General features: G+C 38.0%; 1 protein-coding gene across 1 annotated transcript in view; it reads right to left on the reverse strand.

Moving 5' to 3' along the window:
• LOC133607808 (glutamate receptor 4) overlaps nucleotides 1-9,466 on the reverse strand; it is a 549,530-nt gene extending 540,064 nt beyond the window's left edge. Inside the window, exons 1-2 of the mRNA XM_072913769.1 lie at nucleotides 9,411-9,466; nucleotides 9,214-9,309 (exon numbers count right to left, since the gene is read on the reverse strand). Of these exons, the coding sequence (XP_072769870.1) occupies nucleotides 9,214-9,280 (67 nt within the window). The 5' untranslated portion in view covers nucleotides 9,281-9,309; nucleotides 9,411-9,466. The remainder of the gene's footprint in view (nucleotides 1-9,213; nucleotides 9,310-9,410) is intronic.
• Between the last annotated feature and the right edge of the window lie 6,864 nt (nucleotides 9,467-16,330).

Here is a 16,330-nt window from a genome sequence, read left to right on the forward strand (position 1 = left end):
GCCTCATTGTGCATTATTGATAAAGGATAATAAGTCAGTTAGGGCTTTCCTGTCAGTTCTGCTAATTGACCGTGCAGGTTAAAACTGGAGCATATTGTCATTGTGTGCATTTCAGCAGATTTAGAGGCATTTTACTCTTAAAGTTGGTGGTAAGTTAGAAGAGTTTTCAGAAAATGTCTCAACTTGCACTGAAAACTTTTGTACATAGCGCTGCTAAATTAGGGCAAAATGAGTTGATATCTGGAACTGTATCTAATGTATTTTTTTCCAAAACATTTCTATTTTATTAATTTTTATGTCATTTATTTTACATCAATTGATTAATTTAATTTGTTTAATTGGAGCCCGATAGCATTGGCTTTTTGTTGACAGCTTTGGATCTCTGTAACAGTCCACAAAGTATTTTATTCAAATCATTTATTAAATTATTTTGTTTATTTATTCTCTATTCAATTATTTTGATCTCATTTGTTGTCTTATTTTTCTTTTTTAAAACTATTTAAAGGCCGGTGATATAGGCTCTTGGTTAATTAAGTTAATTTATTTGTATATACTTACTTATACATACAAAAATCACACAAATTGTGTCCAAATGTTTATTATTTATAAATTGTATTCATAAATTTACTCAGCGAAACTTCCCAATCTAACTGTATTTTCCGTAATTTCCACAAAAAATTTAAGAAACCTTGAAATTATTTTGTGAATTTTTTATAAAATATTCATGTAAAAAAAAAAAAAAAAATCCCATTTGACGTTTCTGTCAATTCATCAGTTTTTCATTATATACATTATGACTTTACATACAAGCGTCATACGCTAAAAATGCTTTGGTGCTTAAGTTAGCACCACCTGGTGCTCTGGCATGTAAATGACACCACGTGAATGTTTTTTTTTTTTTTCCACAGCAAGGCATTTTCTTTCTTTACGCCAAAGTAGGGTAACACGATCTAGATGATATACAATAAAAATCATATAGATTTGGCCGACTATAGATCTTTTAATACTCATATTGAAGTAATGCATGTTGATGACACATTCTTGCTGTCCCGCAAAATTGACAACAACAAGCGAACGACCGCGTCCTCAACGCAATGTAGCGCCTAGGCTAGCGGCTAACGTCCCTCAGCAATTGGCAACTGCCAAGCTGTCATGATATGTTAGGGCAGATCATGACTGTTTCTTGGTATTTTCCTGTTTAGTGTTTTAGTTCCTGTCTTGTGCTTTTATTTTGATGGCACTTCTGTTTTTGTGTTTCCGTTGACTCCTGTCTTTGAGCGCTGTATCGCAGAGCAGTATCCTATTGACAATTAGGACAATTTAAGATGAGTGGTGGCCACGTTTTTGTTGTTTGGACTTAGTGAATGTTTATTCATGCGGACAAGTCTTTGCTGTGTTCCAGCATTCTGTTTTGTTGTTTTGGTTTGCTATCCAAGCGGCACACGTCTTTTGTTTATTTTTGGTCAGTGGATTAATTAGATTTGCAACCTACCTTCCCCGGCTTTCTGCATTTGTAGGAAGATGTAGAATATCGCCGTCACACAACCCACTTCTAAGTCAGCAATCCTCACCGCCATGGCGGCAAATAAACTGTTTCCTACAAATATCATCCCAGGAGGATGTCACACCGCGGTGAGGGATGTCTTGTCTTGGTTTTTTCTGTCTTGTGATGTGCATGTTTTAGTTTGAAAAGTAACTCTCCTCTCGTTTCAGGTCACTTGCCCTTCCTTTTGTGTCATCAGTCTGACGTCATCCCGATTCCCTAATTGTTTCCACCTGTTCCCTATTACCCTCATGTGTCTTATAAGCCCACTCCTTCCTTTGTTCTGTGCCAGATTGTTTCGTTTGTTCGTACTCTCTAGCGTCCATGCTCATGTCCATGCCTTGTCTTGCCTTGCCTCGTCTTGTGCTTATGTTCTTTGATTCTGAATCCCTTCGTTGCTATTTTGAGTTTTCCTTTCTTCCTCCTCAGCAGAGTGATTTTTTGTTATTTAGTTTATTCAGCCGAAGTGGTAAGTTCCAGTTAATTTTCATTCTTTCCTCACATTTTTGAGTGACAATTTTTGTTAATACTTTATTAGATTAGATAGTATAGAATTTTTCATAGTTGTTGTTTCTTCCTCCTGTTGGAGCGTTTTTTGTTTATACATTTTATAGCATATATTAATTATAGTTCGTTTTTGATTTTGTGTTTTCCTCCGTTCGGAGCGAATTTTGGTTGTTCCTATTTTTTGGAACCTTTTTTGCCGGTTAGTTTTTTTGGATAAATAGATATTGTAATCCTTGACTTTGGAGGTGAAAAGGAAGCTGTCAAAATAAAAGCCTGTCTATGTTCCCTACTCTGCATCTGAGTCCTATCCTTTTACCAAGCCCTGACAGAGGAAGAGGAATAGCTAAACATGCTACACTTTACACTGTCGGAGGATATTCTAACCGCAGGCTAGAGATGTTGAATGTAAACAAGCAATGATAGAGTACATGCAATGGTAGTATAGTATCAGGTTGATACCACAGTGGTTAGATCGATATTTTTTGTTATCAAAAAATTTGGGAGCGAGGGGCTTTTGTGTGTGTGCTCTTGTGCCACTGAAGGACGGGTAGTGTCTTTTTCTTTCTTTAAAATAAATCTGTTCTGCCATCTTTTTCCAGAAAAGTTTGGTCTCATCACAATTAAAACTTGCTTGTACAAAGCCTGCTTCGTCAATTCTTCCATACTTGTGAGCGCCATTAATGTACTCCTCGCAAATAGTCTATTTTTTTTAACTCCAAAGCGATTCCCCCCTCCTTTTCACGCTGGTCTGTTGTCTTTTTGGGACTCATACTGAGTTAGGAAAATGGACAAAACTTGTCAAAATTTGAAAAAACACAGAAAAAAGGCACACACGTTGAAGCACTGAGTAGTGACTGACTATTAGTGTCCTGCAATGTGTAGCAAGTGGCGTGGATGCTAAAATGCTGCGTGCTGCTTTTTGCTTGCGGGCGGGCCACAAAATGAATGAATGAATGAACACAGAAGCACATTTGGTTCAATCAAAAAAGTTTGTAAATCAAAAAGTTTGCAAATAGAGGGGTACGTAAATCGAGGTTCCACTGTACTCGGTATTTGTAGTATGGACCAAGACTAATGTAAAGTATCCAAACAGAAGGATAAGTGATTAATACATTTTAAAAGAAGTGTAGACAGAGTAAAGAATAGTTTTAAGAAAATAGTACAACCAGAAATGGTGTAGTACGTTACTGGATACGTCAGCAGCCAAATTAGGATCCTTCGTAACCCATTTTGAAATGCTTCTATTATCATTTATACATACCAGATATGGTGATATATGGTGAATTTTCAGAGTTTGTCGCTGATCTAGTGACGCACGCCGACACTATAATTATAATGGGGGATTTTAATATCCATATGAATACCCCATCAGACCCTCCGTGCATGGCGCTCCAGACTATAATTGATAGGTGTGATCTTACACAAATAATAAATGAACCCACGCATCGCAACGGTAATACGATAGATCTAGTGCTTGTCCGGGGTGTCACCACCTCCAGAGTTATGATACTCCCGTACACTAAAGTACACAACTCTCTCATTTGAGTCACACATTAAGAGTGTTACTAAAACAGCCTTCTTTCATTCTGAGATCATTATTCATGCGTTATTTACGTCTCGTTTCGATTACTGTAACATATTTTTTCGGGTCTCCCTACGTCTAGCATTAAAAGACTACAGTTGGTACAAAATGCGGCTGCTAGACTTTTGACAAGAACAAGAAAGTTTGATCATATAACGCCTATACTGGCTCACCTGCATTGGCTTCCTGTGTACTTAAGATGCGACTTTAAGGTTTTACTACTTCATATAAAATACTAAACGGTCTAGCTCCATCCTATCTTGCTGATTGTATTGTACCATATGTTCCGACAAGAAATCTGCATTCTAAGAACTCCGGCTTATTAGTGATTCCCAGAGCCCAAAAACAGTCTGCAGGATATAGGGCGTTTTCTATTTGGGCTCCAGTACTCTGGAATACCCTCCAGGTAACAGTTGGAGATGCTACCTCAGTAGAAGTATTTAAGTCCCATCTTAAAACTCATTTGTATATGCTAGCCTTTAAATAGACGCCGTTTTAGACCAGTTGATCTGCCGTCTCATTTCTGCTCTGCCGCCCTCTCCTGGGTGGAGAGGTTATTAGGTGACCACAGATGAGTCGCGAGCTGTTCAAAGTCAGGTTAAACCACTCATCTCGTCTCTGCGCTGCTGACTTGCCCCCACTCAAAATGATCCCCTGCTGGCCCCACTATGGACTGGACTCCCACATTATTAACTAAATCCACTCAACGTCCATTGCACCGAGTAGTGACTGCGGTCCCCTCCAAGGTTTCTCATTGTATCCCATTGGGTTGAGTTTTTTCTTGCCCTGATGTGGGATCTGAGCTGAGGAAGTCTTTGTGGCTTGTGCAGCCCTTTGAGACACTTGTGATTAAGGGCTATATAAATGTATGTCTTGATGTCCAAGACAAATTTCTCCTCGGAGACAATAAAGCTAATTATTTTTATTAAATGTATTTTGATTGATTGATATATCCTTATCGCAGGAGGCTGCAATATATATCGCAATATTTTTAGGACGTATCGCCCATCCCTACTCCTAGGCTGTTTTTATACAAATGAATGCATGCAAAGTGTGTTTGTGAAGGACTGGCACACAACATATGGCTTTGTTTGGAAGAAGCCTGATATGTTTGAAATGTCCAGACGGAGCGATGCAAAACCCGAAAACAAAGCCAAGTCCTCCGAGGCAAACGGGCAGAAAATGTGGGTCGCAACAAGCCAATCGCTCCAACTTTGCTCCGTCGTTAAATCCTCCCCCCCATTTAAGATTCCGACCTCATTTTCCGGGCATGATTAGGGAGAAAGCGCGTGTGAAAATCATATCTGTGGCGGTAATTGCCCCGGAAGGCAACAGATGCGCTTTAAGTGCTAATGCGGAAGCACGGAAGGCGTTGCATGGGCGACACGAAGCTGCGAGTCAGCACTTTTGGGGCCCGCTGATAAGCAGAGCCTCGCCGCAAAGTCACTTAAAAGTCAATCAATGTTTAGGGAAAAGTTGAAGTGGAGTCGAGGGAAATTCTTTCCACTGATGGTATGTTGGGTTCAATTGGTTTGCAAGGGGAAAAAAAAAAAAAAGATGCTAACATTTTTGCTTGGGAAATAACACTCAACCTTTTCCAAGATTCCCCTGCAGCGTTGATCTTTTTGAGGCTTTTTAACGCGGCTGGCCGCCTGTCCATCACGCAACCCGGTTTATTCATTACTGGCGCTGCATGTGTGTATTGATTCCCGGCCAGGAGAGGCACAAAGCTCCTGCATTAATGAGCCGACAGAGAAACAAGGCCTATTTGCGCCTAATTGTGTTTACGCTCACACATACAGTACAATGTATGGGTGTGTTGACATTGACATGCACACCGTGTTACCTCCAAACAACCATTTGTACTTTGATTTATTTCAACATGTCTTATGTAGCAACCTAAGACACATAGAAATGCTTCACGGTTAGCACAGGCGCTAATAAAATAACATTCTAAGGATAAAGTGAGTCCCAAAACCAATCAAAGAGAGACTTCAACTTGTTTAAATGCAACAATCCTATTTGGACAAAACATGTAAAAGCATTACACACACCTTTGTTGTTATTCAAATAATATGATGCACTCATATTTGCATCTAAAATAGTACAGTGAGCAGGGAAAGTATAAGCAACATTAAGCATAATTTCCGAAGTTGCCAATAAAAATATGTATTTTTAAATGTCACTATGAATGTACTATTTATGTCACTCGGTCATTTAAAAAAATAAATATACATATAAATCAGTGACGTGCGGTGAGGTTCATGGCTGGTGAGGCACTGACTTCATCACAGTCAGATTTACAAACATATGAACCCTAAAGAGTATCTTATTCACCATTTGATTGGCAGCAGTTAACGGGTTATGTTTAAAAGCTCATACCAGCATTCTTCCCTGCTTGGCACTCAGCATCAAGGGTTGGAATTGGGGGTTAAATCACCAAAAATTATTCCTGGGCGCGGCGCCGTTGCTGCCCACTGCTCCCCTCACCTCCCAGGGGGTAATCAAGGGATGGGTCAAATGCAGAGGACACATTTCATTACACCTAGTGTGTGTGTGACAATCATTGGTACTTTAACTTAATTTTAACTTTACACATACAAACTGTAGCACACAAAAAAGCACATTTAATAAAAAAAACGTTATTACGGTCTTACCTTTACTTATAAATAAAGTCCATGCGCCGCTGTTGTGCTGGATTAATGCACCCCCTGACGGGAGTGTTATATCAACTAAAGCCCTCACTTAAACTTTCCACGTGCAAGATTGAATCTATTAAAAAAGTGTAACCGAGGGTTTATAAATATCGCCTATACTGTATGAAACTACAAAATAACAAACACGGAGGCTCCAGTTTACACGAGGTTCACTTTATTTACCTTCTTTCAAAAACCTCCGCTCCACTCCAACGTGTCATCACTTCCGCTCTTAGCGCCTTCAAAATAAGAGCTCAAGGCATATACTGTATGACAGCGCATAACAGGAACTTAACATCACAAAGAGGAAAGCCCATAAAAATAGGTTACAAAAGTTATTTAATAAGAAGCCAAAAAGTGCAAAAACAATAATGTTCGTGTTGGAAGAGTTGTGAATTAGGTACACCTGCAGTCTGCAGGTGTACCTAATGTTGTGGCCCTGCAGTCATTCACAACTCCTCCAACACGAACATTATTGTTTTTGCACTTTTAGGCTTCTTATTAAATAACTTTTTAAAATAGATTCAATCTTGCACGTGGAAAGTTTAAGTGTGGGCTTTAGTTGATATAACACTCCCGTCAGGGGGTGCATTCTACGGCGGGGGTGCAGGAGGCGGGATTACTGCGAGCCTCAGCCAGTGCGTCTTTTGCAACCGTTTTATGATCGCTCAGCACAAGAAATACATTACACACATACAGTTGTTGACAAAATACACTGTACATTATATACCTCAGCTAACTAAACTATGGAAATGTATAATATAGTTCATATAGCAATACGGTCTCACTGCACAGCAGGCCAGCAGTTAGCCGAGTCCGCAATCCATGGTGAGGCACAAATGAGTGACGTGCCTCAACTGGCTGCTGTTCACCGCACCGTCTCTTCTCAGTATTTGAACGGCAAATGTGAAAATTCAGCGATTTTAAATAAAAATAATCTAAAACTGGTGAAGTTAAATGGAAAATAACTTTATAGTATAATCACTGGATACATATAACAATTTAATAAACACCTATCATTCATCATTCAGTTCACCGGTGTGAGTGGCACCGGGGGAAAAGGGTGAAGTGTCCGGCCCAAGGACACAACGGCAGCGATTTTGGATGGTAAGAGGCGGGGAGCGAACCTGCAACCCTCAGGTTTCTGGCACGGTTGCTCTACCCGGGTGTAGTAGGGGTGTTACGGTACGTGTTTTGTATTGTACCGTTTCGGTACGGGGGTTTCGGTTCGGTACGGGGGTGTACCGAACGAGTTTCTAAGCTAAAGTCTTAACAAGCTGCTTTGCTTCTTCTGCCTCTGTCTCAGCACCCAGCATTGTCCCACCCACACAACCATCTGATTGGTTACACAAAAAGCAGTAACAGCCAATCAGCAGTGCGTATTCAAAGCGGTAACAGCCAATCAGCAGTGCGTATTCAGAGCGCATGTAGTCAGTGCTTCAGCGTCGAGCAGATATGTGTTTAGCAGGTGAGCATCAGTCCCCAAATTAAAATAAACACCTCCCAGTCAACTACTAGTAACATCACTATGTATGGTGCCAGTATGCTGGGTTTTTTTTTCAATAAAATACTTGAAAAGGATAGAAATGTAGTTTGTCTCTTTTATCCGATTATTAATCAATTAATCGAAGTAATAATCGACCGATTAATCGATTATCAAATTAGTTGTTAGTTGCAGCCCTAATATATATATATATATATATATATACATACATATATATACACACACACACACACACACACACACACACACACACACACATACATATATATATATATATATATATATATACATACATAAATATATATACACACACACACATACTTTATTTATTTTACAGTATATTATGTAATTATGTGTAGAAACATAATTACATGTATTGGTATTAAATGAGTTATATGTTATACAATTATAAAATTAAATAAAATATATTCATTTTAAAACATATTTTTATATAATTATTAATTGTGTAGGAGGAAATTAATTTTTTTCAGCATTTATTGTACACAAAATAGGTATAAAAATATGTATATATTCCTATATTTACACTTAAAATAGCACAGTGAGCAACATCAAAAATACATTGAGAAATTGTCAATATAAATGTTTTTTCCAAACGGTCACTGTGACTATATATTATGTCATTGAATAAAGTTTATATTTTCATTTTTTTGGATTTTTTTTTTTTTACATTACAGTATGTAATTTGACATACATTGGTATTATATTAATTATTCATTATACAACTGTAAAACTATTTTTATATTACATAATGAATAATTGTGTAGTAAAAATATAATTGTATTTCATGATGTATTACACAATCGACAAAAAACTTAAATATATTGTCCTATTAATTGTGCTTTTTTTTTTTTTAATTATCATATCGTTTTAAAGTTTATTGTAGGGTTCATTTATCGACCTTGTGAATCTTCTGTTAGGAATTGCATTGCTCATATTGCGCTGACAATGTCGAAGGAAGTTTAATTTCTGGTTCTACGGTTATCATCACTCTTTCTTTCTTGCCACCACTGGCAAAAGTTAAAGTTAAAAGTTAAAGTTAAGTTAAAGTACCAAATCTGTCCTCTGCATTTGACCCATCACCCTTGTTCACCCCCTGGGAGATGAGGGGAGCAGTGGCCAGCAGCGGTGCCGCGCCCGGGGAATCATGTTGGTGATTTAACCCCCAATTCCAACCCTTGATGCTGAGTGCCAAGCAGGGAGGTAATGGGTCCCATTTTTATAGTCTTTGGTATGACTCGGCCGGGGTTTGAACTCACGACCTACCGATCTCAGGGCGGACACTCTAACCACAAGGCCACCGAGCAGGTGGCCCAAAATAAAGCCAAAAGCCAAAAAGAAGAAGAAAAAAAAAGCAACTCACTTTTGCGAACTGGGTACAATTGCCACTGCCAAAACTCTCCCGCTTCGACTGACCCTCGCATGACCATGTTGGAGGTTTGGAGCTATTGACGACCAGCTGGATTTATGAGTGGAAGGTTATGAATAATGTTTAGTTATTAATCATTCATCGTGGCCAACAGAGCATATATAGACCTCCCCTGGAAATTACAGCCTTACCTCCGAAACATAAATTATCCATCAGGTCGCCATCAGCTTCCTCAATGCAGGCTGACTCCAGGAACGTTGACCAATGGGAAGGCTGAGACAGAATTGTACACAAACTGTAAAATAACAGAGGAGTACTGGATTTGATTTCTGAATTGGGAATTGTTTTTTTTAAAGTACTTTGTTGTATTGACTTTACCTTTTTTTCCGAATACAAGGAAATAATTATTGTAATAGTCGCTCAGCTTTCCCAGTACCATTGAAACTCGCATCAGTCCAACTTCCCAGTTTCCGTGAATGCACCATTAGCCTAGCATTACAACACTTAACATAAATGTATAGTTGTGATTTTATGGCAGAGGTGTGGACTCGAGTCACATGACTTGGACTCGAGTCAGACTCGAGTCATGAATTTGATGACTTTAGACTCGACTTGACAAAATGTAAAAAGACTTGCAACTCGACTTAGACTTTAACATCAATGACTTGTGACTTCACTTGGACTTGAGCCTTTTGAATTGACATGACTTGACATGACTTGCTACTTTCCCCAAAACCCAAAGATGAAAAAGTTATTCGGGAGCGCTCCGTATTTTTCATTGTGTACTTGTCTATCAGCGTTGCGTGTGTCAGCTGGTGTGGTCTCAGTACAACAGCCAATCAAATTAGATCTACTTTGTTTTCATCACACAGCATTCATCCAATCAAATTGCAGGACAACCAACGAAGAAGACATGTCCAAACCACACGCCAGTGAACAAAAAATGATACCTAAAATATTTTGTTTGGGTATAAAAATTACGAGGTGGTCAACACAAAACGGTTTGCAGTATGCAACACATGCGGTTCGAAAATTACTGATGGAGAGGCAACAACTTCCAACTTCGTCCGGCATTTGAAGTTGCACAAAGAACGGTAAGTTTTGAATGTAAGATAACGTTTATTGGCTAAGTAACGTGACTTTTATTTGCTGTGTAGTTAAATCAGTGAGGCTGTAAACTCACTGCTAACGTTATAACGTTATTGCAAACACGGGAATCTGTTGCAGTTCACTACCTTATTCATACTTTTTGTTCAGTGATTTTTTTTAAGCTGGGTTACGTTAGTCAATGTATCACACGTAACGTTAGACGGCGGTCAGCAGCACCGCGTATTTTAGCCACCTAAAAAAAGACAAAAATAGTCAAATAAAGGTCAGTTAAAATGTATACTATATTATGAATATGTGTACCGTTTTAGCTAGCTTTCTGACATACTGTTGGTTGTTTACCTCAGTGGTATCGGGCCGCACAAGAAATAAATTTTTTTAATTTTCTTTTTTTAATTAAATCAACATAAAAAACACAAGATACACTTACAAGTAGTGCACCAACCCAAAATAACTCTCTCCCCCCTTTAGTTCTGGGCATTGAACATGAAGACTCTTCCTTCACTGTTCCGAGTGGCCATGAGAGTCTTGGCAGTGCCTGCCTCCAGTGCTCCAGTGGAGCGAGTTTTCAGCCATGGTGGCATCATACTACGCCCCCATCGTGCACAAATGACTGACAGACTCTTGGCTAATTTGGTCTTTTGCAAATGCAATGCAGCATAGGGCCCTGACATATAAAAAGTACAACTTTTTTGTTATGTTCACGTATATGTCATGTTTTTTCAATGTTAACACTTTTGTACAAATAAGTACATTTGCACTTTATTTTTCAATGTGTTTGTTCTGTAAAGGAATGCGTTAATGTTTAAAATGACTGGTTAATAGTGCTATTATAAAGTGCAATGTCAGCACAATTTTCTTTCCTGCAATTTAAAATGCACTTGTTTTAATAAATAAATACAGCGTTTGAAAAGCATACACAATCTGTGTTAATATATTAGTCTGTGGTTAAAAGGACTTGAAAGGACTCGAAACTCAAAATGCAGGACTTAGGACTTGACTTGAGACTTTCCAGTCTTGACTTTGGACTTGACTCGGGGCTTGCCTGTCTTGACTCGGGACTTGACTCGGACTTGAGGGCAAAGACTTGAGACTTACTTGTGACTTGCAAAACAATGACTTGGTCCCACCTCTGTTTTATGGGACACAAACATGTTTTTTAATAGGCGAGACACAATAGTGGCGTGTTGAACTACAGTTGATGCCTTAACGTAAGTGTTTAGAGCCCTAGACAAGTGGCGCTTGGTTAATAGTTCACATCATGTAAGCGAGTTAGCATACCTGCAATGATTACCACGAGCAACACAAACGAATTCAAGAGTCATCTTTGTCATGCGAAGGGAAGACAAGATGGACTTTTTATACGCACACAAAGACTAGAGATTAAAAGGAGGGACACTTTTACCTGCCTTAAAACTTTCCCGTGTGGATTGGCCCCATTAGGATCAAGCAAAACCAGCCGGTTGGAAGGAACCAGCAAAGACACTTTCAAAATAAAACCGGAAATGATTGCTTAAATATACTGAAAGCCAAACTTCAATTGTTTATTTAGTAATATATGTTTGATATTGTGTTTGCACTTGTTTTTGTTAGAAATATTATAGTTAGTGATATTTTTTCATATTGCATTATCCGTGTTAGTCATTATTTGATTGTATAAGAATACTTTAATTAATATAATTCATTTATATCATTTTAATTTAAAATAAAAAATATATATATATACTGTAGTGTTGCCCCGATACCAATACCAGTACAGGTACCAAAGTTATTTCAAAACTTTTTGGTACTTTTCTGTACTTTTATAAATAAAGGCGACCACAAAAAATGACATTATTGGCTTTATTTTAACAAAAAATCTTAGGGTACATTAAACAAATGTTTCTTATTGCAAGTTTGTCCTTAAATAAAATAGTGAACATACAAGACAACTTGTCTTTTAGTAGTAAGTAAACAAACAAAGGCTCCCAATTTAGCTGCTGACATATGCAGTAACATATTGTGTCATTTATCATTCTATTATTTTGTCAAAATTATTAAAGACAAGTGGTAGAAAATGGATTATTAATGTACTTGTTCATTTACTGTTAATATCTGCTTACTTTCTCTTTTAACATGTTCTGTCTACTCTTCTGTTAAAATGGAATAATCACTTATTCTTCTGTTGTTTGATACTTTACATTAGTTTTGGATGATACCACAAATTTGGGTATCAATCCGATACCAAGTCGTTACAGTATCATGCATTGGTCATATTCAAAGTCCTCATGTGTCCAGGGACATATTTCCTGAGTTTATAAACATAACATAAATAAAAAAGATATGATGCCAAAAAATATCGACGTAATCATAGTAGTATCGACTGGATACGCTCCTGTACTTGGTATCATTACAGTGGATGTCAGGTGCAAATCCACCAATGGCGTTTGTTTACATTTTAGCGGACCAGTGCTTTTCAGAGGCGGTATAGTACCGAATATGATTTATTAGTATCGCGGTACTATACTAATACCGGTATGCCGTACAACCCTAATATACTGTAAATAATACAAAAAACACTATTTGCATGTTTTAAATAAAGATAAAAAATATATGCATTACATTAGTTTAATATTCCATTGCTGCTATTATTAATATTATTCAGTATCTAAAAATAGAAATATAATATAAATACAATGTAATCTATTATTCCAATAATGTTTTATATTTATTTTGGTTGGTTCCCAACTATGATGATGATGATTATTATTTGAGATAGGAATCAAATCAAATCAAATCAACTTTATTTATAGAGCACATTTAAAATTTACCACAGGGGTAGCCAAAGTGCTGTACAATGAGCAGGTTAAAAGATAAAACGAGTACCGAGCAAACACAACACAACACAAACAGAACACGATAAAAAATAAATAATTAAAATAGAATTAATAAAAACATAAAAACAGGATCACAGCAGGTGTATTATGGGGCGCCATTGCAGGATGGATATCACTCAGTGTTAAAAGCCATGGAATAAAAGTATGTTTTTAAGAGAGATTTAAAAACAGGAAGAGAGGAGGCTTGTCTAACACTCAGGGGTAGGTCGTTCCAGAGCTTGGGAGCAGCAACGGCGAAAGCTCTGTCACCTCTAAGCTTCAGCCTTGTGTCAGGGACCGTCAACAGCAGCTGATCGGCTGATCTTAAGGATCGGGTGGGGCAGTAAGGCTGAAGGAGGTCGGAGAGATAGGTTGTTGTTGAATTGTTAATAACTGATGCGCAAAATTGTGCAGAAATATGGGGAAATAACTACAAAAGTACACTTCATTCATTAACGGTGTTACAAAAAAGATCGGTTAGAATAATACATAATATTGGATATAGAGAACATACAAACCCTTTATTTATTGAATCAAAAATACTGAAATTCTACGACATAGTGAATTTGCAAACAGCTAAAATTATACACAAAGCAAACTACAATCTGCTACCCAAGAATATACAACAATTCTTCTCAACAAAAGAGGAGGAATATAGTCTTCGAGAAAATTGTAATTTAAACCATTTGTACGCACATACAACACTTAATGGTTCTTAACCTTGCTGGAGGTACCGAACCCCACCAGTTTCATATGCGCATTCACCGAACCCTTCTTTAGTGAAAAATAAAATGTTTTTTTTTCAAATTCAAGACAAAGTTATATGTTTTTGGTAACACTTTAGTATGGGGAACATATTCTAAGTAACAAAGACTTAATTTAGAGTTATTTGGACACTAGGGGAACATATTCTAAGTAATAAAGACTTCATTTAGAGTTATTTGGTTAGGGTTAGGGTCAGGGTTAGAAGGTTAGGGTTATAATAAGGCCATGCCGAATAAGGCATTAATAAGTACTTAATAATGACTAGTTAAGAGCCAATATGTTACTAATTTGCATGTTAATATGCAACTAATTAATGGTGAATATGTTCCCCATACTAAAGTGTTACCATGTTTTTTTACTGGTGCATAAAATCACCTTGTTCAAATAACAAAACCAACACAGTGCATAAACTCACAACAAATTACACACCTGCAAATCAGTCAGCTGTTGCCGTATCCGTAATACGCCGATAGGGAAAAGTTTGTATTTACACGATGAGTCGGGTGTGTTTTGACCTCCGCCGAACCCCTGAGGCCGACTCACCGAACCCTTAGGGTTCGACCGAACTCAGGTTAAGAACCACTGACTTAAGACCTTCAGTATATCAGTATGTGGAATTAAATTATGGAATGGATTAAGCAAAGAAATCAAACAATGTACTAATACAATCCACTTCAAGAAGCACTTCAAACTTAAAGTGTTTACAAAGTACAAAGAAGAAGAACCATGATAAACATTCTGAATTTATCTCATCCATCCATTCATTTTCTACATAATCTTACTCATCTCACCATATGAAATATAATTTACTTCACTAATTATTTATTTATTTTATTGTTATTACTTATGGCGTATATTGTGAATAAATTGAGAACATTGAGTGAACAAAAGTTTTAGCAACTGCTATGTAAAGGAAAAGGGGTAGGATTAAATAAGTTCTGCTTCCTCCTACTCCTTTTCGAGCATGTTGAATAAAGCAGTGTTTTTCAACCACTGGTGTGCTGTGGGAGATGATCTAATTTCACCTATTTGGGTTAAAACTATTTTTTGCAAACCAGTAATTATAGTCTGCAAATGATGTGTTGTTGTTGAGTGTCGGTGCTGTCTGGAGCTCGGCAGAGTAACCGTGTAATACTCTTCCATATCAGTAGGTGGCAGCAGGTAGCTAATTGCTTTGTAGATGTGGGAAACAGCGGGAGGCAGTGTGCAGGTAAAAAAGGTGTCTAATGCTTAAACCAAAAATAAATAAAAGGTGAGTGCCCCTGTGGCATTGAAGCTTAGGGAAGGCTATGCAGAATAAAACTAAAACTGAATTGGCTACAAGTTAAAAACAGAATGCTGGACGACAGCAAAGACTTACTGTGACAATCAACAATGTCCCCACAGGGAAACTGAAATAGTCTTGATTGCTAAAACAAAGTAGATGTGGGAAATATCGCTCAAAGGAAGACATGAAACTGCTACAGGAAAATAACAAAACAAGAGAAAAAGCCACCAAAATAGGAGCGCAAGACAAGAACTAAAATACTACACACAGAAAAACGGCAAAAAAAACTCCAAATAAGTCAAGTACACCTACTTTGAGACAAGAGCTATAGTAATGCATGTTTGGTTATGCTTTAAAGGCCTACTGAAATGCGATTTTCTTATTTAAACGGGGATAGCAGGTCCATTCTATGTGTCATACTTGATCATTTCGCGATATTGCCATATTTTTGCTGAAAGGATTTACTAGAGAACATCAACGATAAAGTTCGCAACTTTTGGTCGCTGATAAAAAAGCCTTGCCTGTACCGGAAGTAGCAGACGAGTAGCGTGACGTCACAGGTTGTGGAGCTCCGCACATCTGCACATTGTTTACAATCATGGCCACCAGCAGCGAGAGCGATTCGGACCGAGAAAGCGACGATTTCCCCATTAATTTGAGCGAGGATGAAAGATTTGTGGATGACGAAAGTGAGAGTGAAGGACTAGAGGGCAGTGGGAGCGATTCAGATAGGGAAGATGCTGTGAGAGGCGGGTGGGACCTGATATTCAGCTGGGAATGACTAAAACAGTAAATAAACACAAGACATATATATACTCTATTAGCCACAACACAACCAGGCTTATATTTAATATGCCACAAGTTAATCCCGCATAACAAACACCTCCCCCCTCCCGTCCATATAACCCGCCAATACAACTCAAACACCTGCACAACACACTCAATCCCACAGCCCTAAGTACCGTTCACCTCCCCAAAGTTCATACAGCACATATATTTCCCCAAAGTCCCCAAAGTTACGTACGTGACATGCACATAGCGGCACCCACGTACGGGCATGCGATCAAATGTTTGGAAGCCGCAGCTGCATGCGTACTCACGGTACCGTGTCTGCGTA

The sequence above is a fragment of the Nerophis lumbriciformis genome, linkage group LG09 (genome assembly GCF_033978685.3).
Source record: "Nerophis lumbriciformis linkage group LG09, RoL_Nlum_v2.1, whole genome shotgun sequence".
Taxonomy (NCBI): Eukaryota; Metazoa; Chordata; class Actinopteri; order Syngnathiformes; family Syngnathidae; genus Nerophis; species Nerophis lumbriciformis.